The sequence below is a fragment of the Pan troglodytes genome, chromosome 1 (genome assembly GCF_028858775.2).
Source record: "Pan troglodytes isolate AG18354 chromosome 1, NHGRI_mPanTro3-v2.0_pri, whole genome shotgun sequence".
NCBI classification, from domain to species: Eukaryota; Metazoa; Chordata; class Mammalia; order Primates; family Hominidae; genus Pan; species Pan troglodytes.
Genome location: NC_072398.2, coordinates 225,578,430 through 225,605,780, shown reverse-complemented (window position 1 = coordinate 225,605,780; position 27,351 = coordinate 225,578,430). Strand labels below are relative to the sequence as shown.

The 27,351-nt window shown below is 51.8% G+C and overlaps 1 protein-coding gene across 2 annotated transcripts; it reads right to left on the bottom strand.

Annotated features, from left to right (window-relative positions):
- Positions 1-19,779: 19,779 nt before the first annotated feature.
- HES2 (hes family bHLH transcription factor 2) lies at positions 19,780-25,386 on the bottom strand. 2 transcript variants are annotated; one of them, XM_016953116.4, is made up of 5 exons: positions 24,685-25,386; positions 24,325-24,392; positions 24,156-24,251; positions 23,790-23,889; positions 22,519-23,702 (listed from the first exon to the last, which is right to left on the bottom strand). In XM_016953116.4, the coding sequence occupies exons 2-5, from the start codon at positions 24,367-24,369 to the stop codon at positions 23,422-23,424; spliced, it is 522 nt and encodes a 173-aa protein (XP_016808605.1). In that variant the 5' UTR covers positions 24,370-24,392; positions 24,685-25,386; the 3' UTR covers positions 22,519-23,421. The 2 variants fall into 2 exon arrangements, with proteins under 2 accessions (XP_001156221.3, XP_016808605.1); XM_001156221.6 differs by lacking the exon at positions 24,685-25,386 and having other exon boundaries at positions 19,780-23,702; positions 24,325-24,516.
- Positions 25,387-27,351: the final 1,965 nt, after the last annotated feature.

Genomic DNA, 27,351 nt, shown 5'->3' with positions numbered 1-27,351 from the left:
TGCTTTTATTCTCTCATCCAGCCCTACCCACATTCTGCTGATTGGTAGAGCAGAGTGGTCTGTTTTGACAGGGTGCTGATTGGTGCGTTTACAATCCCTGAGCTAGACACAAAGGTTCTCCATGTCCCCACCAGCGTAGTTAGATACAGAGTGTTGATTGGTGCATTCACAAACCCTGAGCTAGACACAGGGTGCTGATTGGTGTGTTTACAAACCTTGAGCTAGATACAGAGTGCCGATTGGTGTATTTACAATCCCTTAGCTAGACATAAAGGTTCTCCATGTCCCCACCAGACTCAGGAGCCCAGCTGGCTTCACCCAGTGGGTCCCGCACTGGGGCTGCAGGTGGAGCTGCCTGCTAGTCCCGCGCTGTGTGCCCACACTCCTCAGCCCTTGGGTGCCGTGGAGCAGGGGGCGGTGCTCGTTGGGGAGGCTCGGGCCGCACAGGAGCCCATGGAGTTGGGGGAGGCTCAGGCATGGCGGGCTGCGGGTCCCGAGCCCTGCCCCGCGGGAAGGCAGCTAAGGCCCTGCGAGAAATTGAGCACAGCAGCTGCTGACCCAGGTGCTAAGCCCCTCACTGCCCGGGGCCGGCGGGGACGGCCGCGGCTCCGGGTGCGAGGTCCGCCGAGCCCACGCCCACCTGGAACTCGCCCTGGCCCGCAAGCACCGCTCGCAGCTCCAGTTCCCGCCCACGACTCTCTCTCCACACCTCACCGCAAGCTGAGGGAGCCGGGTCCGGCCTTGGCCAGCCCAGAAAGGGGCTCCCACAGTGCAGCGGCAGGCTGAAGGGCTCCTAAAGTGCCGCCAAAGTGGGAGCCCAGGCAGAGGAGGCGCTGAGAGCGAGCGAGAGCTATGAGGACTGCCAGCATGCTGTCACCTCTCACAGATAGGGTTTCACCATGTTGGCCAAGCTGGTCTTGAACTCCTGACCTCAGGTGATCCACCCACCCCAGCCTCCCAAAGTGCTGGGATTACAGGCCTGAGCCACCTTGTCCGGACGCAGACTTTTGTTTTCTAGTGAGAATTAAGTTGATGCAAGCATCAAGGGCCCCCAAGCCTGTTCAAACACCACCTCTTCCCAATTGAATCCTGAAATGGTTGGAAGCAGTAACTAGATTTAGAGCCTCAGGCAAGGTAGTTTCCTTTTTTTTTTTTTTTTTTTTTTTTTTTTTTTTAATCTTTTGAGACAGAGTCTTGGCTCTGTCACCCAGGCTGGAGTACAGTGGCACAATCCCTGCTCACTGCAGCTTCTGCCTCCAGAGCTCAAGCAGCCCTCCCACCTCAGCCTCCTGAGTAGCTGGAACCACAGGCATGTGCCACCATGCTCAGCTAATTTTTGTACTTTTCTGTATAGAAGGAGCCTCACCACATTGCCCAAGCTGGTCTTGAACTCCTGGGCTCAAGTGATCCACCTGCCTTCGCCTCTCAAAGTGCTATGATTACAGGTGTGCATCACTGTTCCCAGCCTGGCAGTTTCTTTACCTGTGATACGGGGGTGATAAATACTTTCCTGACCGTTGTGAGGACTACTTGGCAGGCTGAGTTAGGGCCTTTCTTCCTCTTCCCTCCTCAAACCTTCTGTTTCTCTATACTGCTCTTCCCCCAGCTATGAGTGCAGCAAGAATTTACTAAGACCCCATGTTCCCTGTATAGGTGTGCTTGCTCCTCTGAGCATTACAGACATTCCATTGTTCAAAATCTTCTAAATCTGCCTGGCATGGGGGCTTGCACCCATAATCCCAGGAGGCTGAGGCAAGAGGATCCCCTGAACCTAGGAGTTTGAGGCTGCAGTGCCTTCTGATGGCTCCTGTAAACAGCCACTGCACTCCAGCCTGGGCAACATAGACTCCGTCTCTTAAAAAAAAAAAAAAAGTTCAAATGCTGCTTGGGACACAAATCAGGGACACAAAAAGCCGGATTCCAGCCACACACTGAACCAGAGGGAATCTTAGACAAGGATAGGCCAAGTGGTTTAGAATGAAATAGCCTGGGCCCTCCAGAGTGAGGCCAAAAAGTGATCTGGAACAGTTCCTATACTTTTGGGAAAGGGTGTGGCTACCCTTCCGCCTGAGACAGCATCTGTCCCTCCTGCTCACATCACAACCCTGAAGGTGGTAGAGGGACCCAGAAAAGATAACGGCTCAGCCCAGAGATTATCATGTACCCATTCTGCACTGTAGAAAGAAAATAGTGCTCCAGATTACTACTTATGATGTTGCCCTGTTTTTAAGGATGGCAATGGGGGGGCCCAATTCCTCGGCAAAAACCTTGTGAATGATTTTGGCCATAGTGCTAATGGAGTTACACTGATTTTGCACCTTCCACAGCCTCACCTTCTCGTGTTAGGCTATTTTCTACTTGCTCCTCAAGCTGTGGGCCATTTCTATCCCTGCTTTCAGCAAAACATCTCAAAAGAGCTGCTTACACACACACCCTCTCCCCTCACCTCCCATCCTCCTTTGAACCTGTTCCAGTTTGGTTTTTGATTCTACCAGTCAATCTATCAAGGTCACTAATTCCTTCCAAGTTGCTAAATCCGATAATCTGTTGTCAGAAGTCATTTTCCTTGACCTCTCAACGGCATTGAGCAGATGTGACCTCCCTATCCTGGAAGCGCTCCTCCCTCACGTCCGTCTACCTCCCTCGCTGGCCACTGCTCAGCCTGCTCTGCTGGCACTGCCTCCCTGCCTCCTGTCAGAACTTTAGACAAGCCCACAGCAGTGCTTGAACTCTTGAGGTCTCATTCTGTCTCATCACTTTTTTTTTTTTTCCTTCAGACAGGGTTTCATTCTGTCACCCAGGCTGGAGCACAGTGGTGCAATCACAACTCACTGCAGCCTCGACCTCCTGGGCTCACATGATCCTCCCACGTCAGCCTCCTGAGTAGCTGAGACCACAGGCACACACCACCATGCCCGGCTATTTTTTGTATTTCTTTATAGAGTCTGGTCAGGCTGGTCTCGAACTCCTGGGCTCAAGCGATCCACCCATCCTGGCCTCCCAAACCAAAGTGCTGGGATTACAGGCATGAGCCACCATGCCTGGCTGTCTCATCACTCTAAATTTATTGTTATTTTTATTTTTTTGAGACAAAGTCTCTCTCTGCTGCCCAGGCTGGAGTGCAGTGGCGCGATCTCGGCTCACTGCAACCTCTGCCACCCGGGTTCAAGAGACTGTCGTGCTCCAGCCTCCAGAGTAGCTGGAATTACAGGCGCCCACCACCACACTCAGCTAATTTTTGTATTTTTAGTAGAGACAGGGTTTCACCATGTTGGCCAGGCTGGTCTTGAACTCGCGATCTCAGGTGATCTGTCCGCCTTGGCCTCCCAAAGTGCTGGGATTACAGGCGTGAGCCACCGCACCGAGCCTGTCTCATCAGTTTAAGTCCCATCTGTATAATACATATCTCTGGTCAGCTCAGAGCTCTCCCCTAAATTCCAGATCCATGTATCCCTTGTCTGCACCAAATCTCACTTTGGTTGCATGGCAGGTACCCGACACTCACCTTGTCCTGATGCCCCTCAGAAATGGCCATCCCAGGAAATTGCAGTCCCGTCCCTCCAGTTGGTCAAGCCAAGACCCAAGGAGTCACCGGTGACTCTCTCTCTCCCTCACACCCCTCATCCAAACCATCAGCACATCCTGCAAGCTCTGCCTTCAAAATGAATCTGGGATCCGACCAGTCCTCACTGTGGCATTCAGGGGTCTGCCCCACAGCCACATCCACGCTTCTGACCTCATGAGCTCTCTCCCCTGGCTCACTTAGCTCCAGCCACCCTGAGCTCCCGGACAGTCTTCGAATGTGCCGGACATATCTCAGAGGCTTCACGCTTGCTCCTTCCTCTGCCTGGGCCACCCTTTACTCAGGCAAACATCACCTTCTAAATAAGGCCCTCCCCAGCCATTCTCTATTAGGCCCATTGCAGTCCCCCCAGTCTTCTCCAGTACTCCCAGTTTTCCTCCCTGGTTTATTTTTCTCGTTAGCACCTAACACCGTTTAATACGTATTGCACCCATATGTTTATTGCCTCTCCCCCAACTAGAAGGTATAGAGCAGGAATTTTTTACTGTTTTATTCACTGCTGTATCCCAAGCTCCAAGAAGAGTGCCTAGCACATAGTAGGTACTCAATAAATATTTTATGAATGACTTCATAATTATTATATCAACAGCAGATATTAATTCATTATATTTAGCTTATACTCTTTAAAAATATTGACAAACTGTCACTTTAAACAATCTTTAAATATTTTAAACTATCTTTAAATATATGGTTTAGGCCGGGCGCAGTGGCTCATGCCTGTAATCCCAGCACTTTGGGAGGCCGAGGTGGGCAGATCACGAGGTCAGGAGATCAACACCATACTGGCTAACACGGTGAAACCCCATCTCTACTAAAAATACAGAAAATTAGCCGGGCGTGATGGCGGGCGCCTGTAGTCCCAGCTACTCAGGAGGCTGAGGCAGGAGAATGGCTTGAACCTGGGAGGCGGAGCTTACAGTAAGCCGAGATCCCACCACTGCACTCCAGCCTGGGCCGCAGAGCAAGACTTTGTCTCAAAAAAAAAAAAAGAAAAAATATGTATATATCTATATATGGTTTAAATAGGGCTGGGCGCGGTGGCTCACGCCTGTAATCCCAATACTTTAAGAGGCCGAGGCAGGCAGATCACGAGGTCAGGAGTTCAAGATCATCCTGGCCAAGATGGTGAAACCCCATCTCTACTAAAAATACAAAAATTAGCTGGGCACGGCAGCGCGCACCTGTAGTCCCAGCTACTCGGGAGGCTGAGGCAGGAGAATCACTTGAACCCAGGGGGCGGAGGCTGCAGTGAGTCAAGGCCGCGCCACTGCACTCCAGCCTGGGCATGAAGTGAGACCCCATCTCAAAAAAAAGACTCACTGCAGCCTCTACCTCACTGGCTCCAGCGGTCCTCCCACCTCGGCATCTCAAGTAGCTGAAACCCCAGGCACACGCCACTGGCTGTTTTTCTATTTTTTGTAGAAATGGGGTTCTCACCATGTTGCCCAGGCTGGTCTTGAACTCCTGGGCTCAAGCAGTCTCCCCACTTTGGCCTCCCAGAACGCTGGGATTTCAGGTGTGAGCCACCATGCCTGGCCAGGAATCATAATATTGAGGAAAAGAAGGAAGATATAAAAGAATCCCTGGCCGGGCACGGTGGCTCACGCCTGTAATCCCAGCACTTTGGCGGGCCAAGGTGGGCAGATCACGAGGTCAGGAATTCAAGACCAGTCTGGCTAACACGGTGAAACCCCGTCTCTACTAAAAATACAAAAAATTAGCTGGGCGTGGTGGTGGGCACCTGTAGTCCCAGCTACTCGGGAGGCTGAGGCAGGAGAATGGCATGAACCTGGGAGGCGGAGCTTGCAGTGAGCTGAGATCCCGCCATTGCACTCCAGCCTGGGCAACAGAGCGAGACTCCGTCTCAGAAAAAAAAAAAAAAAAAAGACCGGTCTGGCCAACAAGATGAAACCCCTTCTCGGCCGGGCACGGTGGCTCATGCCTGTGAGCTTGCAGTGAGCCAAGATCGTGCCACTGTACTCCAGCCTGGGCGACTGAGTGAGACTCCGTCTCAAAAAAAAAAAAAAACCTTTCTCTACTCGGGAGACTGAGGCAGGAGAATCGCTTGAACCCAGGAGGCAGAGGTTGCAGTGAGCCAAGATCACGCCTTTGCACTCCAGCCCAGTTGACAATGCAAGACTCCGTCTCAAAAACAACAACAACAAAAAAAAAAAAAAAGAAAAAAACCAACGAATACCTATAGTATCATGCCACACACGCAATGATCTAAAACTCTGTTAGGAGAACATAAGTAGGTGGTAAAGCTATAAAGAACAAGGAAATTATTATCGCAAAACTCAGGATAGCGGGTACCTCTCAACGGAAGCGAGAGGATTGCGCTGGGGGATCACCTGGGGGTCGGGAGTGTTCATGTTTTCTTGACCTGGGGAATAGTGTACATGCTTACAATAAATGTTTTACATTGTGCATATGTTTTATGCATTTTTATGTTTATGTTCCAATTTTTTTAAATTAATGGGAATATCTGGGATGTGAGGTTGTGGGCAATTTTCTTTCTTTAATTTTTTTTTTTTTTTTTGAAACAGAGTCTCACTCTGTTGCCCAGGCTGTCGCTGGCACAATCTCAGCTCACTGCAAACCTCCGCCTCCTGGGTTCAAGGGATTCTCCTGCGTCAGCCTCCCGAGTAGCTGGAACTACAGGCACGTGCCACCACACCCGGCTAATTTTTTGTATTTTTAGTAAAGACAGCATTTCACCGTGTGAGCCAGGATGGTCTCCATCTCCTGACCTCGTGTTCCGCCTGCCTTGACCTCCCAAAGTGCTGGGATTACATGCGTAAGCCACCGAGGCTGGCCTCTTTCTTTATATTTTTAAGGAAGTAGTGAGCCTGCCTCGTGGTTAAGAGTGTGGACCATCCAGTTAAAATTCTGTATCATAGCTTTACTTCCTACCCAGGCAGGTCACCTACCCACTCACTGGGCAGGTTGCTTCATCAGTAATGTGATCATAGTGCTGTGAGAACTGAACAAGTAAGGGAAGACATGCAATTAAGCATTCTAAAATATTAACTATTAGTGTATTTGACTCCATTAAACATAATAAATGTCAGTTTTTGAACTGAAGATTTATATAACTCAGAGCTCTAAAATAGAAGAGGACCAGGCTCAGTGGCTGACTCCTGGAATCCCAGCACTTTGGGAGGCCAAGGCAGGAGGATCACTTGAGGCCAGGGGTTCAAGACCAGCCTGGGCAACATACAGAGACCCCATCTCCACAAAAAATTAAAAAATTAGCCGGGTGTGCAGTGACTCACGCCTGTAATCCCAGTACTTTGGGAGGCTGAGGCAGGCGGATCACGAGGTCAGGAGATTGAGACCATCCTGGCTAACACAGTGAAACCCCGTCTCTACTAAAAATACAAAAAAAAAATTAGCGTGGTGGCGGGCACCTGTAGTCCTAGCTACTCGGGAAGCTGAGGCTAGAGAATGGCACGAACCAGGGAGGCAGAGCTTGCAGTGAGCCGAGATCACACCACTGCACTCCAGCCTGGGCGACAGAGCGAGACTCCGTCTCAAAAAAAAAAAAAAAAAATTAGCCGGTTGTGGTGGCACACACCTGTAGTCCCAGCTACTCTGGAGGCTGAGGTGGGAGGATTGATTGAACCCAGGAGGCAGAAATTGCAGTGAGCCAAGATCACACCAATGCACTCCAGCCTGGGTAACAGAGCAAGACTCCGTCTCAAAAAAAAAAAAAAAAAGAAAAAAAGAAAGGTGTGTGGAACAGGGCCTGGCATAGAGGAAGGGCTGTGTACAGCTTTGTGAACCAGCTTGAGAAGCCAAGCAGCCCTGGGGTCCTGGGGGCTGCAGGAATGGATGCGTTTGACCAGATGGGATTCAGATCACCTTGGCCCAAGGAGAAGACCCTAACTGGTTCAAGCTGGGATTCACACAAGAGGAGGACACTGCAGGATTCTCCAGGGTCTGCCATCACAGCCTCCCAGGAATCATATAGGATGCAGCCGGAGAGCCGCTCTGTTCACACAGCCACTGTGTTTCTTTCATGTTAATGTATTTAGCTCTTGTGTTTTTCCTCTGCAGAGATGATAGACACTTCATGATTATTCCTCTTGTCCATGGAATTGAATAGACAAGACCCTAAGTCTGTTGCCAGCAGGAAATGTGAGTAAATGCTGAAGCATACACATAGCCTTCCGTTCCCAAAGGGCCGACACATCTAAAAGACAAACAGAAGAGGCTACTTAGAGGGGCACGATGGCTCTCCTCTGTAATCCCAGCACTTGGGGAGGCTGAGGCAGGTGGATCACTTGAGCCTAGGAGTTCCAGACCAGCCTGGACAACATGGCAAAACCCCATCTCAAAAAAAAAAAAAAAAAATTAGCCGGGCATGGTGGTGTGCACCTGTGGTACCAGCTACATGGGAGGCTGAGGCGGGAGGATCTCCTGAGCCTGGGGAGATCATCTGGACATCAGAGTAAGACCATCTCAAAAAAAAAAAAAAAAAAAAGGAACAGCCTCTCCTCCTAACTGAACCTTTTTTTTTTTTTTTTGAGACGAAATTTTGCTCTTGTGGCCTAGGCTGGAGTGCAATGGTGCCATCTCAGCTCACCACAGACTCCGCCTCTCGGGTTCAAGAGATTCTCCTGCCTCAGCCTCCCAAGCAGCTGGGATTACAGGCATGCCATGTGCCACCATGCCTGGCTAATTTTCTATTTTTAGTAGAGACAGGGTTTCTCCATGTTGGTCAGGCTGGTCTCGAACTCCTGACCTCAGGTGATCCACCCGCCTCGGCCTCCCAAAGTGCTGGGATTACAGGGGTGAGCCACCGCGCCTGGCCTTTTTTTTTTTTTTCTTTGAGACAATGTCTTGCTCTGTCCCCCAGGCTGGAGTACAGTGGCATGATCACAGCTCACTGCAGCCTCAACCTCCTGGACTAAAGAGGTTCTCCCACCTGAGCCTCCTGAGTAGCTGGGACTACAGGTGTGCACCACCAACCATGGCCAGCTAATTCTTTTGATTTTTATAGAGACGGGGTCTCAGTATGTTTCCCAGGCTGGTCTCGAAGTCCTGGACTCAAGTGATCCTCCTGCCTTGGCCTCCCGAAGTGCTGGGATTACAGGCGTGAGTCACTGTGCCTGGCCTAACCTGATCTTTAAAGTCAAGTGCTCTGACCCCAGAATGAACCACTCCAAAGAAACCTAAAACTCGTAAACGACCCATTTGAAAGCGGGACCCATAATCCAAGAGGGAAAGTCAAAAATAAATGGGTCATTTCCCGGAGAAGAAAAACACCTCTATGTTTGGAGTAGACATACATTCATTTCCCAAAAGCAGCATTTGGAGATCATCTCTTTAAGTAGGTCAAACTTTATAACTAGAATTATAGCCGTGCCCCGGTGCCTGCAAATTAACGGGGTTAGTGGGAGGAGATCTAAGTGACATGACCTGGCCGGGCGCGGTGGCTCACTCCTGTAATCACAGCTCTTTGGGAGGCCGAGGCAGGTGGATCACGAGGTCAGGAGATCGAGACCATCCCTGGCTAACATGGTGAAACCCCGTCTCTACTAATAATACAAAAAAATTAGCCGGGCGTGGTGGCGGGCCCCTGTAGTCCCAGCTACTGGGGAGGCTGAGGCAGGAGAATGGCGTGAACCCGGGAGGCGGAGCTTGCAGTGAGCCGAGATCGCGCCACTGCACTCCAGCCTGGGCGACAGAGCGAGACTCCGTCTCAAATAAATAAATAAATAAATAAATAAATAAATAAATAAATAAATAAATAAATAGTGACATGACCTGTGAAATTCTCCGCGTTGCTTCCCGTAAGCCGCAAGGCGCTCCGTCTCTCGGTCTGTGGCCCTCTGGCTCCACCTAGGGGCCGAGCAAATTCCCAAGCGCTGGGTCCCGCGCCCCACCCGGGATCCCACCTGGGCGTCATCTCTTGGGGCGGTCTTGCTACAAATCACAATAAACGTTCCCCTACTCAAATTTTTAACAAGAACTCCGTGATTATGACAAAAAACACACAGTCAAGGGTAATTCTATTTTTCCTCATGATAATAAAAACTGAGGTATAATTGTATGTTTCTCAAGGGCCTTAAAGAAAAATGATGTTGGTTTTATGCATCAAGTAATTGCTGTGTGAAGAGCTAAAGGGCCCTCATGTGCAGGAGATAATCAGCGGGAGCTCTGCACCAGTGTGACTGTGGCCAACACACTGGAGGCGACTGCTCCCAGCCCGCAGCCCCACCCAGCAGAGGCCGGAGCCCAAGACGGTGCCCGAGTCGCTTCCTCACCGTTGGTGAGCAGGCTCCCAGAGAAAGAACTGCCTTCCAACCAAACGCCCACCAGATGAGGGAGATTTGGGCGAAACGGCCACACATTCATCTTGACACCTAGGATCACTCAGAGAGCAGAACTACCTTCTGTCCTCAGCAGGACAATAACTCAAGTTAGATTCAGCATCAGCGGGAATGACCTGGAGGGGCTTCCTAACTGGTGATGAGGCGGCTAAGTAGTTGAGTAAAAATGTTATAAACCAAAGGGTCCGGAGTCCTACAGTCCAAACCCACCTCCATGCACCTCCTAGCTGTGTGGCCTTAGGTAAGTTCCTTGGCCCCTCTGCACTTCAGTTTTCTCATCTGAAAATGGGGCAATAATAGTATCTACCTTGTCAAGTTTGTATAAAGATTAGGTGAGTTACCAGGCACACATCAGAGCAGGGCCTGGTGCAGAGGGAGAGCCTGGTAGATAGCACCATTATACCTAATTCATAATGAGCATTCTCAAGGGCCAAACAGGCATTTATTGAGCATCTTATATATACCAGGCCCTGTGCTGGGCGCTAGTATCTTACCTATGATACCACATGGTACAGAAACCATCTGGGTATTCATAAAGGGCACTTGCAGAAAAAATGCACAAATCGTAATTGTACGGCTTAATGCATGATCATAAAGGAATGCACCCATTAACCCGTCCCCAGATCAAGGAAGACATCACCAGCACCCCAGAAGTGCTTCTCTTGCTTTCTGCCAAATATGGGGACCTCTTCTCCCTAAAGGGAATAACCATCCACAACATCGGTGCTGTAGCGGGTAGCAGGAATTTGTGCATGCTTGTTGCTGTATAATGTTGCATTGCATGAATAATGAATATAAGGATCTTTGCATTTCTTTTTTTTTTTTTTTTTTGAGATGGAGTCTCGCTATGTCGCCCAGGCTGGAATGCAGTGGCGCAATCTCAGCTCACTGCAAGCTCCGCCTCCCGAGTTCACGTCATTCTTCTGCCTTAGCCTCCTGAGGAGCTGGGACTACAGGCACCCGCCATCATGCCCAGCTAATTTTTTGTACTTTTTGTAGAGATGGGGTTTCACCATGTTAGCTAGGATGGTCTCGATCTCCTGACCTCGTGATCCACCCTCAGCCTCCCAAAGTGCTGGGCTTACAGGCATGAGCCACTGCACCTGGCCTGCACTTCTTTCTTTTTTTTTTTTTGGAGACAGAGTCTCACTCAGTGGCCCAGGCTGGAGTGCAGTGGCACAATCTTGGCTCACTGCAACCTCCACCTCCCAGGTTCAAATGATTCTCCTGCCTCAGCCTCCCGAGTAGCTGGGATTACAGGCACCCCCAATCATGCCTGGCTAATTTTTGTATTTTTTGTATTTTTTTGTTGAACATGGGGTTTCACCATGTTGGCCAGGGTGGTCTCAAACCCCTGACCTCAAGTGATCTGCTTGCCTCAACCTCCCAAAGTGCTGGGATTACAGGCATGAGCCACCATACCCTGCCAAATTATGATTCATTTAATGTCTGTGGCATCTATAGTAACTCCCCTCTTTCATCCCCAATATTAATAACTTGCAACATTTCTTTTTTCTTTAGTAGTCAAGCTTAGTTTATCAATTTTATTGATGATTTAAATAAATCAGCTTTTGGTTTCAAGTATTTCATCTATTTTCTGTTTTCTAGATTTCTGTTCTTTTTATTTCCTTCCTTTGACACATTTTGGATTTAATTGGCTCATCTTTTTCTAGCTTCTTAAGCTGGAAGTTTAGATAATTGCTTTTTTTATTTTTATTTTTTTGAGACAGAGTCTCACTCTGTCACCCAGGCTGGAGTGCAGTGGGGCAATCTCAGCTCACCGCAACCTCTGCTTCCTGGGTTCAAGTGATTCTCCTGCCTCAGCCTCCTGAGTAACTTGGATTACAGGGGTTTCGTCATGTTGTCCAAGTTGGTCTCGAACTCCTGACCTCAAGTGATCTGCCCACCTTGCCCTCCCAAAGTGCTGGGATTACAGACATGAGCCACCATGCCTGGCCAGATAATTGCTTTTCTTTTCTTTTGTTTTATTTGTTTGTTTGTTTGTTTTGAGACAGTCTCGCTCTGTCACCCAGGCTGGAGTGCATTGGTGCAATCACCTGGCCAATAATCGCTTTTAGATGTTACTTTTCTCTTTTCTTTTTTTTTTTTTTTGAGACGGAGTTTCGCTCTTGTTGCCCAGGCTGGAGTGCAATGACACGATCTTGGCTCACCACAACCTCTGCCTCCTGGGTTCAAGTAAGTCTCCTGCCTCAGCCTCCCAAGTAGCTGGGATTAGAGGCATGTGCCACCACGCCTGGCTAATTTCGTATTTTTAGTAGAGACGGGTTTCTCCATGTTGGTCAGGCTGGTCTGGAATTCCCAACCTCAGGTGATCCGCCCGCCTTGGCCTCCCAAAGTGCTAGGATTACAGGCGTGAGCCAATGCACCCTAGGTGTTACTTTTCTAGCATAATCCTTTAAAACTCTGAATATACCCGCAGGCCAGCATGTTGGCTCACGCCTGTAATCCTAGCATTTTGGGAGGCCGAGACGGGCGGATTGCCTGAGCTCAAGAGTCTGAGACCAGCCTGGGCAACATGGTGAAACCCTGTCTCTACTAAAATGCAAAAAATTAGCCGGGCGTAGCGGCATGCACCTGTAGTCCCAGCTACTCTGGAGGCTGAGGCAGGACAATCACTTGAACCTGGGAGGCGGAAGTTGCAGTGAGCCGAGATTGCGCCACTGCACTCCAGCCTGGGTAACAGAGTGAGACTCTATCTCCAAAAAAAAAAAAAAAAAAAAAACCTCTAAATGTACCCGCAAGCATTGCTTTAGCTATATCCCATAAATCTTGCTATGTTGTTGTATTTTCATTTCCATTTAGTTCTTAACATTCTCGAGTTTACCTTGTGATTTCATCTTTGACTCATTAGTTATTTATAAGTCATTGTTTAATTTGTTTAATTTCGGGCCAGGCAGGGTGGCTCATGCCTGTAATCCCAGCACTCTGGGAGGCCGAGGAGGGCAGATTGCTTGAGGTCATGAGTTCGAGACCAGCCAGACCAACATGGCGAAACCCCCATCTCTACTAAAATTACAAAATTAGCCAAGTGTGGTGGTGCACACCTGTAATCCCAGATACTCTGGAGGCTGAGGCAGGAGAATCGCTTGAACCCAGGAGGCAGACGTTGCAGTGAGCCAAGATGGTGCCATTGCACTCCAGCCTGGGCAACAAGAGCGAAACTCTGTCTCAAAAAAAAAAAAAAATTGTTTAATTTCCAAGAATCTGAGGAGTTTCTGGCTCTCTCTTTTTTCTCTCTTTCTTTTCTTTTCTTTTTTTTTTTGATGGAGTTTTGTTCTTGTTGCCCAGGCTGGAGTGCAGTGGTGCGATCTCGGCTCACTGCAACCTCCACCTCCTGGGTTAAAGCAATTATTTTGCCTCAGCCTCCAGAGTAGCTGGGATAGCAGGCATGTGCCATCACACCCAGCTAATTTTTTTTATGTATTTATTTTTAAATGTATTTATTTATTATTTTTTATTTTTTTGAGACAGAGTTTCACTCTTGTCACCCAGGCTGGAGTACAATGGCATGATCTTGGCTCACTGCAACCTCTGCCTACTGGGTTCAAGCAATTCTCCTGCCTCAACCTCCCGTGTAGCTGGGATTCCAGGCACCTGCTACCATGCCCGGCTAATTTCTGTATTTTTTAGTAGAAACCCAGTTTCACCATGTTGAAATTTTTGTATTTTTAGTAGAAACCCAGTTTCGCCAGACTGGTCTCAAATTCCTGACCTCAAGTGATCCACCCGCTGAGGCTTCCCAAAGTGTTGGGATTACGGCCATGCCCCGCCAGTTTCTGGCTTTCTGTTGTTGATTTTTAATTTAATATTGCGTGGTCAAAGAACATACACTGTATAATTTCAGTTCCTGTAAGTCTATTGAGACTTCTTTTATGGCCCAGCAGATGGCCTACCTTTGGTGACTGTTCTACAAGCCCTCCAGAATGTGAATAGAATAGCTGATGTTGGGTGTAAGATTCAAGAATGGTCAATTAGACTGAGTTTATTGATAAGGTTGTTCAAGTCTTCTATACCTTTACTGGCTTTCTCTATACCTGTTTTATCAATTACTCTGAGAAGAGTGTTGAAATCCCCAACTATAATTGTGAATTTGAGTATTTCTTTCAGTTACCAGTTTTTACTTCTTATATTTTGAAGCCCTGTTACTAAGTGCATACACAGTTGGATTTTTTTTTTTTTTTTTTGAGAAGGGACCTTGCCCAGGCTGGAGGGCAGTGGCTTGATCGTGGCTCACTGCAGCCCCAACTTCCTGGGCTCAAGCCATCCTGTCACCTTAGCCTTCTGAGTAGCTGGGACCATAGGTGTGTGCCACCACGCCCAGTTAACTTTTTTATTTTTTGTAGAAATAGGGTTTCGCCATGTTGCCCAGGCTGGTCTCAAACTCTTGGGCTGAAGCGATCCTCTTGGCTCAGCCTCTCAAAGTGCTGGGATTACAGGCAACTGCCACCTGCCTGGCCCACATTTGGAATTTTAAAAATTGTAATGTATCCAACACAAAGAAAGGACAGGTGTCAAAATATCAATAAAAAATATATTCATTCCTATAATCCCAACACTTTGGGAGGCTGAGGATTGTTTGAGGCCAGATGTTCAAGGCCAGCCTGGCCAGCATAGTGAGACCCTGTCTCCACAAAATTTTTTTTTTTTTTTTTTTTTTGTGATGGAGTCTCGCTCTGTCGCCCGGGCTGGAGTGCAGTGGTGCGATCTCAGTTCACTGCAAGCTCTGCTTCCCGAGTCCACGCCATTCTCCTGCCTCAGCCTCCTGAGTAGCTGGGACTACAGGCGCCTGCCACCATGCCCGGCTAATTTTTTGTATTTTTAGTAGAGACGGGGTTTCACCGTGTTAGCCAGGATGGTCTCCATCTCCTGACCTCGTGATCCACCCGCCTCGGCTACCCAAAGTACTGGGATTACAGGTGCGAGCCACTGCGCCCGGCCATAATTTTTTTAAAAAGTTTTCCCAGCATGGTGGCACGTACCTGTAGTCCTAGCTATTTGGGAGGGAGAGGCAGGAGAGTCCCTTGAGCCCAGGAGCTGGAGATTACAGTGAGCTGTGATTGCATCACTGCACTCCAGCCTGGCTGACACAACCAGACCCTGTTTCTAAAATAAGTAAATAAACACACAGACACACACACACACACACATTTCCAAATAGCCAGAAGAGAAGAATTGTAATGTTCCCAACACAAAGAAACGGCAGGTATCAAAATATCCATAAAAATATATTTCAAAATAGAAATGTCTTTATCTTCTTGATGAAATGACCCTTCTATCATTATGCTTGTTTGTTTTTTGTTTTTGAGATGGAGTCTCGCTCTGTCACCCAGGCTGGAATGTAGTGGCGCAATCTTGCCTCACTGCAACCTGTGCCTCATGGGTACAAGCGATTCTGCGGCCTCAGTGTCCCAAGTAACTGGGATTACAGGCGCAAGTCACTATACCCGGCCAATTTTTTTTTTGTACTTTTAGTAGAGACAGGTTTCACCTTGTTGGCCGGGCTGGTCTCAAACTCCTGACCTCAAGTGATCCGCCTGCCTCGGCTTCCCAAAGTTCTGGGATTACAGGCACGAGCCACCACGCATGGCCCCCTGCAGCTTTGAAGTCCCGGGCTGGAGTGGCCAGCAAGGGCACTCTATGGACTGGACAATTAAAGTGGACAAAGGATGGTCAGGAGACTGTGGCAATGGCCCAAATAAAAAGTAAGGATCCTCCCATACCTGAAACAGTTTTCAGACCGGGAAGGAAGGCTGGGTCCCCAGGAGAAGGACCCAGCAAAATACACAGGAATGACTTACCTGGCTATCCCCAAAGAAGCCTACAGCATTTATCGGGTTATTGTACCATAGGGAGGGTGGAATACATACCCATTTCTAGGACCATTGGACATAGTGTTGAAGCTCACATTGATCCTGAGATCCAAGGTCATCATCTGTCCCTCTCAGAGTGGTGACATGGTGGTGGCCAGATTGAAAGGAATCCTGGCCTTGTCTGGCTTGCAATGGGTCCACTGGGCGAGTGGCCACTGTGGCCATTTCTCTGGTCCTCGAATGGGTAATTGGAATATAGAGACTTGACACTCGGCACAGCCCCCACATTAACTCTTTGGCCTATGGTGAGAGCTATCACAGAGGGGAAGGTCACGTATAGATTCAACACTGCTCCCTGCCCCCGAGACAGTAAATCAGAGCAATCTGGAATCCCAGAGGATGCCAAAAATGGATGTCACTCCTAAAGACGTAAAGGTTCCATCACATCTTCATTGCGTTAGTTAGTTTAGATCCTACAAAAACCAGATGGACCCTAAAGGACTAGAGCAAACTCAGCCAAGTAGTAGCCCCCATTGCAGATATAGTGTCTTTTGGGGTTTGGTTTTTTATTTTGATAGTAAAATACACGTAACATAAAATTAACCATCTTGGTCGGGCATGGTACCTCAGACCTGTAATCCCAGCACTTTGGGAGGCTGAGGTGGGTGGATCACCTGAGGTCAGGAGTTTGAGACCAGCCTGGCCAATATGGTGAAACCCCAACTCTAATAAAAATACAAAAATTAGCCGGGTGTGATAGTGGGTGCCTGTAATCCCAGCTACTCAGGAGGCTGAGGCAGGAGAATCTCTTGAACCCAGGAGGTGGAGGTTGCAGTGAGTGGAGATCATGCCATTGTACTCCAGCCTGGGTGACAAGAGCAAAATTCCATCTCAAAAGATAAAAAATAAAATTAACCATCTTAACCTTTATTTTTTTGAGATAGGGTCTTGCTCTGTGGTCCAGGCTGGAGTGCAGTGGTGTCATTATGGCTCACTGCAGCCTTGATTTACCAGGCTCAAGCAATCCTCCCACCTCAGCCACCTGAGTAGCTGGGACTATAGGCACACGCCACCATGCCTGGCTAATTTTTTTGATTTTTAGTAAAGATGAGGTCTCACTGTGTTGCATAGGCTAGTCTCAAACTCCTGGGCTCAAGCAATCCTCCTGTCTTGCCCTCCCAAAGTGCTGGGATTACAGGCGTGAGCTACCACGTCTGGCCATCTTAACCTTTTTTTTTTTTTTTTTGAGACGGAGTCTCGCTCTGTTGCCCAGCCTGGAGTGCAGTGGCGTGATCTCGGCTCACTGCAAGCTCCGCCTCCCAGGTTCATGCCATTCTCCTGCCTCAGCCTCCCGAGTAGCTGGGACCACAGGTGCCCGCCCCCACGCCCGGCTAATTTTTTGTATTTATAGTAGAGACGGGGTTTCACCGTGTTAGCCAAGATGGTCTCGATCTCCTGACCTCGTGATCTGCCCGCCTCGGCCTCCCAAAGTGCTGGGATTACAGGCGTGAGCCACCGCGCCCGGCCCATCTTAACCATATTTAAGCATCATGCACATTCACATTGCGGTGTAGCCATCAGCAGCATCCATCTCCAGAGCTCTTTTCCTCTTGCAAAACTGAATCTCTGTACCCATGAAGCACCAACTCCCCATTCTTCCCACCCCCCAGCCCCTGCCAACCACCATTCTTAGATGTGATATCTTTGTTAGAGCAGATTAACTTGCTCTCAGGTGTATGGTCTGCGGCCATTGACTCAAGCACAGGGAATGAGAACTTCTGGAAGTGGGCCTGGACATCTGAATTGCACAGGCTTCCCAGATAGGTACGAAGGAACAAGAAACAAAACAAACATTACCGCAAATGAAACACCGTGTAAATATGTGGATTACATCCTGTAAGTACGAAGAGAATGGAAGGCATTTATCTTGTTATTGTCACTGGGGCAGATCCGGAGTCAGCTCTGGGCGGAGATGGATTTACCCTGGAGCTGCTGAAGCTTAAGCTGGGGGCTGCTCAGGAGCCTGGATGTAGAGTAGGAGGCAGTTCTGAGCATGGAGGGGAGGCCAGGTGTGCCAGCCAGAAGCATCCTATGAAAAGAGAAGCCAAAAGGATGAGATGTGAATCTCCAAGCACCACTAGTTAATATGACTTATTTTCATTCTGAATAAATATTCATTTTCATACTTAGAAGTCTATATTCGTAATTTTAGATTAGTTCTCCTACAAAGGGCCTCAAAATTTAGTTCCTACAAAACCTGGATCTGCCTCTGATTTTTTTGTGTGTGTGAGACAGAGTCTCACTCTGTTGCCCAGGCGGGAGTGTAGTGGCGTGATCTTGGCTCACCGCAACCTCTACCTCTGGGTTCAAGCAATTCTCCTGCCTCAGCCTCCCAAATAGCTGGGACTACGGACACCCACCACCATGTCCAGCTAATTTTTGTATTTTTGGTACAGCTGGGATTTCGCCATGTTGACCAGGCTGGCCTCAAACTCCTGGCGTCAAGTGATCTGGCTGTCTCGACCTCCCAAAGTGCTGGGATTACAGGTGTGAGCCACCATGCGCCACCACCCACCCCCCACATTGCCCAGCTAATTTTTGTATTTTTAGTAGAGATGGGATTTCACCATGTTGACCAGGCTGGTCTCAAATTCCTGACCTCAAGTGATCCACCTCTCTCGGCCTCCCAAAGTTCTGGGATTACAGGCATGAGCCACCGCACCCAGAATGCCTCTGATTTTTGAGGTCTACAAAGGTTCGTGTTTTGTTTTGTTTTGTTTTGAGACGGAGTCTTGCTCTGTCGCCCAGGCTGGAGTGCAGTGGCATAATCTCAGCTCACTGCAACCTCTGACTCCCGGGTTCAAGCGATTCTCCTGTCTCAGCCTCCCGAGCAGCTGAGACTACAGGCGCGCACCACCACGCCCAGCTAATTTTTGTATTTTTAGTAGAGATGGGGTTTCACCATATTGGCCAGGCTGGGCTCAAACTCCTGACCTCGTGATCCACCCACCTCAGTCTCCCGAAGTGCTGGGATTACAGGCGTGAGCTGCCACGCCCAGCCTGGTTCATTCTTCTTTAAGATTGTCCTGTGCTGCCTGAGGTTCGTGAAAAATCCTAACATAACGAACACCAAGATGTGAGGGTCTCTGGTTCCCCCTCCACGACAGAACCAGCGGCGGACACGTATTCGGCCTGGAATCTTCTTCCTTCAGGCCTCACCCCCAGGACAGGGAACCCCTCATTCCTGCGCCTGGTCCTGGACCAGCTGCCGGGCCCCTGCTCCCTGCTGCCCCCCAATGGACCTCGGGTAACAAGACACCACGTGTGTGGGGCGTGTTCTCTAGACCCGTTCTCACGCTCCTGAAACCATTATTGAGCCTTACAGCTGCTTTAAGCGCCCGGGGCTTCATCAGAGCCTTTGAAAACCCCAGGTGAAACTAGTTACTCACTGGGAAGCCTCGGTGTGTGGCTGCCTTCTCCCTGATACTGCATGCCCGGGCAGCTCTCTGAAGGGCAGCCACAGCCACACGGTTACACAGGGACACACAAACACATGCACATGCACACCTACACACACGCAGGCACTCCCACTCAGCCCCCAGAGATCCATCCACACTCGAAGGAGGCTCAGACAAGAAGTAAAGCTAGCAGAAACAACATCATTGGCTGGGTTAGCTCCTCTCTACAATGGCTTTAGAAACCTGGAATTTTTTTTTAAAGTACAAGCAGGCTGGGCGAGGTGGCTCATACCTGTAATTCCAGCATTTTAGGAGGCTGAAGTGGGGGAGGATCGCTTGAGCCCAGGAGTTCAAGACCAGCATGGGCAATGTAGCAAGACCTCATCTCTACAAAAAATCAAAAAATTAGCCGGGTGTGGCAGCGTGTGCCCGTAGTCCCAGCTAGTCAGGAGGCTGAGGTGGGAGGACGGCTTGAGCCCAGGAACTCAAGGCTGTAGTGAGCCATTATTGCACCACTACACTCCAGACAGAGCAAGACCCTGTCTCAAAACAAGTACAGGCACACCCCATTTTATCGCAGTTCACTTTATTGCACGTCAAGATATTGCCTTTTTTTTTTTTTTTAAACAAATTGAAGGTTCGGGGTAACTCCAGAGTCAAGCAAGTCTATTGGCAACATTTTCCCACAAGCATGTGCCCACTTTGTATCTGTGTGTCACACTTTCGCAATTCTTGCAATATTTCAAACTTCTTCCTTATTATATCTGTTGTGAAGCTGGTTCTCCCAGACGTTCCCTGCAGGCTGTTTATGCAGCGCCCATCCGAGATGAACCCGCAGGACACTCAGGATCCCAGACTGCAGGAGGAGTCTGGGATCACAGGCGGGGCAGAGCAATTTGTCAATGTTTATGAGGAGTCCTCCTTGGCAGCCCAGTCTTTATCCTCACTCTCGTGGAAATGAGATTCGACCTCTCCTAATCACCTGGTGCCCGAGGAGCAGGTAGGAGCCTGTCCCAAGCCTGAGTTTCCTGGGAAATCTACATTTCAGCACAGATGGGTTCCCAGCAGCTTAGTGCTCTGGCTGTCCTTAGGTCACTGAATCATTTCACCCGCTAGTTTTTTGTTTGTTTGTTTTTGAGATGGAGTCTTGCTCTGTCACCCAGGCTGGAGTGCAGTGGTGCGATCTCGGCTCACTGCAACCTCCACCTCCTGGGTTCAACTGATTATCCCTCCTCAGCCTCCCAAGTAGCTGGGGTTACAGGCACCCGCCGTCATGCCCAGCTAATTTCCACATTTTTGTAGAGACGGGGTTTCACCATGTTGGTCAGGCTGGTCTTGAACTCCTGACCTCAGGTGATCCGCCCACCTTGGTCTCCCAAAGTGCTGGCATTACAGGCGTGAGCCACTGCGCCCGGCCTTGCCCACTGGTTTTATGAGAAAGAGACATGGGAGCCTTTTCCCCAGCTGGGGCAATCATCAGACAGTCACATGGAGTCACAGAACCATCTTGCAACAGCATCCCAAGACCTGGCCATTGGGCAGGATGTGGGACTTGTGAAGGGTCATAAATGACCCTTTGAATCAGTCTCCCTCTGCACAGGAAAAGCCCACCGCCCTGCGTTCACCTTTGCCCATCAGATAGGGCTTGGGGGGCACCTGAGGAGGAGGTGCCTGCCACTGCCTGTGGAGGAGGATGTTGGCATTCCTATTTCACAAGTCCGGCTTGGAGAGCCAGCGGAGACCTTCTGCGCAGCTAGCTCTTGCACACACCCCTGCGGAGAAACTCTGCCTTCTTGCCTGGGGCCCAGAACCTTACCCACCCAGGCTTGCCCCCTCCCTTCCAGGGCCCACTGACTTCCTGACTCAGGCTCCCCCGAGCGCCTGACCCTGTGAGTCACTGGCCCATCTACAATCCTCCTCCCCGTGACTGCTTGAGTTGTAGCTTGATTGGAGCCAGGTCAATGCAAGTCACAGAACTGCGAACTGAGATGGACTCTCAGAAGCAAGAGGTGGCAAGCATGGCGGAGAGGAAGCGAGGGTCCTCCTGGCTGGTTAGATCTTACAGAGTTTAAGCTGTACTGAGAGTTTTTATGAGGACAAGGGGCCAGTCCTGTGCCTGCCTGATGTGGAGTCCTAGGCGGGCTTGGGCCGCAGGTTACCTGCTCCTGGAGGCTCACAAAGGCAGTGCCAACAGGCGCTCATTCTCAGCAATGGGTGAAAGTAAGAGGAACCTGCCCTCCCTCCTCTCCACACCTCCCCAGTATTTGTCCTCATGGAGTAAATATCCAACAGTGATCCCAGGGCATGGGAGTGGGAGTTAAGGCAAATGCCAGACTGTCCAAGGCTCATTACAGGGTAGTCCTCTCATCCTCTGCTCACTAGTCCACTATGTTCAGTGAGCACCCACTGTGCACCCTGTGCCTTGGGGACATGGAGGCGCGCTCAGCCCCAGCCTCGCCCTCCGGAGCTTACAGTCTAACCCTCTGGGCTCAGGGAGGTGGGAAGATGGCACGGCCTTGCTGGGAGCCTCACCCTGTTGGCTGAACAATGATTTTTTCAATAATGCCTACAGCTTCCTTCATATCCTGCCACCCAAACCAGTGCCAAGGTCATCATGGGCTTGTGTGGCACAGTCAGATTTAGTGACCATCCCCACTCCCACGTTGGTTCTGTCTTCTTGCCCCCGGTGCTCTGGTCCCTAGCACAGGCTGCTGATTTGGGGACTCGGGGGAGAATCCTCCACCTTCTGCAAATGCTTAGCCATGAAATGACAGGTGTTTGCCTGACTATGATTTCATGAATCCCCCATGAAATGATGGGTGTTTGCCTGATTATGGGCCAACAGTGCCCCCCACTCCTCGTGGGCACTCCTGGGATCAGCAGCCCCTTCCTAGCCTTCACAGGGACTCTAGGCCTCCATGGAAAAGAAAGAAAAAAAAATTTTTTTTGAGACAGAGTCTTGCTGTGTCACCCAGGCTGGAGAGCAATGGCTCAATCTTGGCTCACTGCAACTTCAGCCTCCAAGGTTCAAGTGATTCTCTTGCTTCAGCCACCCGAGTAGCTGGCACATGCCACCACACCCGGCTAATTTTTGTATTTTTAGTAGAGACGGGGTTTCACCATATTGGCCAAGCTGGTCTCGAACTCCTGACCTCAGGTGATCCACCCGCCTTGGCCTCCCAAAGTGCTGGGATTACAGGCGTGAGCCACCGCACCCACCCAGAAAGAAAAATCTTAACAAGTTGCTTCCAGTAACCAGTCTCAATGAGTAGCAGGGAGTAGTTTGCAAGAAAAAAAAAACAAGTGAAGATGTTTCCCATTCTTTAACCTGCTCCATCCCTCAAATTCCTGCTGCTCCATGGCAGGGGCCCTGCTCACCCCACATTGGCACAGACTCTGCTGGAGTCAGATCCTCCAAAGCCACAAGCTTCCTTGAGGCCACAGGGCCGCCTCATTCTTGTTCTGCCCCTTCCTCACACTGAAAGACTGCATAGCCTGGGGTGCAATGCCCAGGTGTGAAATTGATGCTCGGGAAAACAAATCCTTCCCAAAGTCACTTAAGGAATCCCCCAGCCCCACCGCACAGACCCCCGGATGTATACTGCCCCTATAATTCTGCTCTAGGCAGAAAAGCCTAGGAGTGGAGGTGACAGCTCCCAGCCTATGCACCCTTTTGCTCTGCTCTGCTGCCCTGTAGAGCCCTGGAAGTGACCAGAGCCCTTAGGCCACTGCTGCTGCATGCCCAGAGGGTCCCAAGCAGAGCTGGGCAGGAGGTAGGCCCAGGCAGGGCTGGGAGAGCAGTGACCAGGCAGGGTGCACGGCTGCACTTTGCCCAGGTCCTGGCTCTGGCTCTGGTCTGGTGCCAGTGCTGGGGTGGGTGTGTCGGCTGCCCACGCAGCTGCGGGGTCCAGTTCCAGAACTATCTCCACCAGCTGGGATGGGGGGCTTCTTCTTCACCCTGCTGCCTCTTGTCCTTTCCTCTCCGGCCAAGTTGGGGGTGAAGCAGGGACGCTCCTTTTATTCCCTGAGCCGAGCCCCAGCCCCAGGGCTTTCAGTCTGCCACGCCAGTCACAAACATCCGGCTTCCGGCCTGGGTGTGGGTACTGGGCTGGCCCCTAATGATGGGAACAGCAGCCGCCACCAAGAGCTTCAACCTGTCCAGTGCCCCAAGGTCCCAAGCAGTCGGCAGGGTCTGTGGATCGGCCGAGGGGCTACCACGGCCGCCAGAGGCCAGGGCCGCAGGGAGGCGAGGGCGGCGAGGGCACCGGAGCGGATGCGGGCTCTGGGGCAGACGCGGGCGCTGGGGCGGGGGCAGACGGGCCACTGGAATCCCCAGCGCGCCCGCCGTCCAGGGTGGCGCTGGCCGCTCTCCGCCACAGGTGCTCCAGCAGGCGCGCGCTCACGGCGGGCTCCAGGACACGGCAGGCGGGCAGCACGCGGGCCAGGCGCGCCACACAGGCGCTGTAGCCCTCGCGGTAGCTGTCGCAAGGCACTGCGGGCGGAGAGCCGCGTGAGGCGCGGGGTAGGGTGCCGGGTGCGGGGTGCAGAGCGCGCGGCAGGGCAGAGAGGGCTCACTCACGGGGCGCTGCCGTGGGCCATGAGGACGCAGGCAGCTCCTGCAGGAAGCGCACGGTCATTTCCAGGACGTCTGCCTTCTCTAGCTTCGAGCAGTTGGAGTTCTGCGCCCGGCCACGAGGAAGAGCGACAGAGAACCACCAAGACAGAACTTTGGCCGGCTACCGTGCGCACCCTCGCTCTAGTCGGGAGCTGGGTGTGGGGCGCGCCGTGGCCTGCTGGGGGTCCGCTCCGACGCGCCCACCCCACCCAGGCTCCGCCTCGGGCGCCGCGCGGAACCCCCTGGTGGGTTCCTCCCGCAGGAGCACCCCGTCCCCCTGCCCCCGCTCCGCGCCCCAGGACCCTCTGCCCTCCGCCCGGGCGCGCTCACCTCCCGGCCCAGCAGCGGCAGGATGAGCCCCTTAAGCTGGCTCAGGCTCTGGTTGATGCGCGCGCGCCGGCGCTTCTCCAGCAGCGGCTTCAGGCTCTGCGGACGGGCGGCGCGGTGGTTAGACGGGTCCCCGGAGTCCCCAGCCCCGCCCCCAGTCCCCGGTACCCACCTTGCGCAGCTCCGCCGCGTCCCCTGCCCGGCGAGGCAGCCCCATGCTCCGCGGGAAAGCGGTGGCAGCTGCGAGCCCCACGCAAAGGAAAACCGAGGTCCGGAATGAAGTCCCGCGCGCGCCCCGGGCTGGTGCCAGACGAGTGCGCGCCCCGCCCGCGGCCGAGCTTTAAGGGAGCGGCTCGCCCGCCCCGCCCCGCCCCGCCCCGCGGAGTCCGGCCGCCCGCTGGTCCCACCTCCTGCCTTTGTTCCTGCGTAGGGTGGAGCCGGGAGGGGAGACCGCGACGCCCCCGGGGATCCCGCTCCCCGCCTTTGCGTCCTATCTACCGCGGGGTGGCGGCCCCCAGTTTTCCCCGAGCACCTGCGGTAGAGTGGTAAAGGCGCCATCGGGGGCCTTCGCTGCGTGACCCCGAGGGCAGGAGGGCCAGGTGGGGCCAGGCCTTGCCTGACTGGAGCTACGGTCCCTCCTCTCCAATGCTGCCCTTCATTCATTCCCCAGGCTCAGGTTCAGCGTCTCCTCTGAGCCCCGCCCTGGGCCGCAGCAGGGGACCCAGCGGTTACGGGAGCTCCCATGAGGGACAGCAGCGGGAGGGACTTGCACCCCCAGCTGCTTTATCGGGTGAAGGGCTGAGCTGGACGGGAAATCCGAGTTCCGGAGAAAGGTCGTGACTTGCTCCAGCCCTCGACGTTGGGAACAGGCCGAGCCTGGACAAGGGCCCCAGTCGCTGCACGCCCGGCTCTAAGGAGCCCGTAGAACCCTTCGGCGGCTTGCCTAGTTAAGAGTCTTTTGGTTACCCCACTCCAGGCTTTGGGTGGGGAAACGGAATCCTAGAGAAGCAGAGGCAGCCCTGGAGCCCTCGGAGCTCGTTTTCATTCCCACCGGCTAGGGGTCCGGGTTCTCGCCCGCAAGACAGTCAGGGCTCATGTGACGCGCGGGCAGGACAGTTTTGGGTGCGGGCCCCAGGCTGCCCGCCTGGGCCCCAGTGGCCCGCCCAGGACCGCCTTCGCGCCGCGTGGCCGTTGCTGCGGCAAACTGGCTGGCGTCCCCCGCCCATCTGCTCCGGGCTCCCCTCCCCCGACCGGCTGGCGGGGCAACGGCCACGCCCGCGAACCACACTGCGAACTGCCGGGCAGAGAGATGACTGGAGGGATCCACAGAGCCAGCCAGGAGGAGTTCCCCTATGGGGCGGGGCCAAGGAGGGCTCTGTCCAGGGTGTTGGATGAACCCCCTGTCCCCCGAACCCCACTTCCGAGCTCCACCCCTGCCGCTAGCCCCACGTCTCCCTCCTTCAGGGTTCTCGCCGCAGGGTGGAAGGCCAGCGAACACACTGAGGGGCCCGGAGAAGCCTGGGCCAGGGGAGCCCAGGCCACCCATACCTATCTGTGGCATGGGAAGGAATGTAGGCCACCTTTCATGGACACTTACTGTGTGCCAAGCTCAGGGCTTAACGCTTTAAGGCTCGCGAACCTGCATTAACCCTCTAAAAGACCTAACAAGTGAGAATAAATCATTCAACAGATTTGGCCCAGCAGGGCTTGGAGGAACCTGAGACCTTGTTCTCCGTGGTTGAGGCCAGTTTGACTCCATAGGCCTCCCCTAAGACAATTAATTGTTCTTTAAGAGCTCAAAAAACTCTGTGGATCTTTTCCCTCTCATCCCCAGGCCAAGCCACTTAGCTTGGCTGACTCAGGTCTGCACCCACAAGTCCGCCTGCAGCATCTGCATCTTGGGGAGGGACTGACCCTAGCTCCTGGGAGAAAAAGGCTGAAGGAGGAGGCTCCCCTTAGAACATCCCCCTCCAGGCTTGCGGACCACCATTTGAAGACTGAATGGCAGGGGAGCAAACACCATTTCCATTGCCAGTTACCCCCAGTTAAAAATATTTCTTCCTCTACTCTCCCATTGGGTAAAGGACTTTAACCAAGTAACCCACAGTTCTCTTCAACTCAAGGATTTTCAGGTTTTGCTGGTTACTTGGAAGGAGTGGTCTGGAATCAGAGGAACGTTAAAGACAGCTAGGTGGGCAAGTGTCGGGTGCAGGCTTTAGGGGAACTGGGGCCACCTAGGATACAGTAAGGATACACTCCACCCCTGGTCCCTACTCTTGGGAAGTGCCCTGGCCCTTGGGTTGAGGAGAAACCTGGGGTGGGCTGGGGTGAGCCCAGCAGAGGGGTGAGAGAAGCCGTCCTGGGGAGAGAATCCCTAAGCTGATAGCTGGAGGGTGGGAGACTCTAGGGGTGCTGTGGGCAGAAGGAACCTTGGGTGGAGAGGAAAGAAGAGCCCAGCAGGCTCAGCCAGGGAGTGAAAGCTTTGCCACTTCCCATCTGTGTCATCTCAGGCAAAATGCTTTAAAAAACAAAACAAGGCGGGGCGTGGTGGCTCATGCCTGTAATCTCAGCACTTTGAGAGGCCAAGGTGGGCAGATTACTTGAGGTCAGGAGTTCGAGACCAGCCTGGCCAACATGATGAAACCCCATCTCTACTAAAAATACAAAAAATAAAAAAATTAGCTAGGCATGGTGGCGGACACCTGTAATCTCAGCTACTTGGGAGGCTGAGGCAAGAGAATCACTTGAACCTGGGAGGCAGAAGTTGCAGTGAGCCTAGATTGTGCCATTGCAATCCAGCCTGGGTGACAAGAGTGAAACTCCATCTCAAAAAACAAACAAACAGGCCGGGCACAGTGGCTCACACCTGTAATCCTAGCACTTTGGGAGGCCAAGGTGGGCAGATCACGAGGTCAGGAGATCGAGACCATCCTGGCTAACACAATGAAACCCCATCTCTACTAAAAATACAAAAAATTAGCTGGGCATGGTGGCAGGCACCTGTAGTCCCAGCTACTCGGGAGGCTGAGGCAGAAAAATGGCATGAGCCTGGGAGGCGGAGCTTGCAGTGAGCTGAGATTGTGCCACTGCACTCCAGCCTGGGCGACAGAGCAAGACTTGTCTCAAAAAAAAAAAAGAGAAAAAAGAAAAAAAACCCTCCCCATCTCTCCATGCCTCATTATCCCCGACTGTGAACTGG

Coding starts and splice junctions, on each gene's coding strand:
- HES2 (XM_016953116.4), bottom strand. CDS start 24,369: ATGGGGCTGCCTCGCCGGGCAGGGGACGCGGCGGAGCTGCGCAAG. Junction 23,890..24,155: donor TGCCGCTGCTGGGCCGGGAG/GTGAGCGCGCCC, acceptor GGCCGGGCGCAG/AACTCCAACTGCTCGAAGCT. Junction 23,703..23,789: donor ATGGCCCACGGCAGCGCCCC/GTGAGTGAGCCC, acceptor CTCCGCCCGCAG/TGCCTTGCGACAGCTACCGC.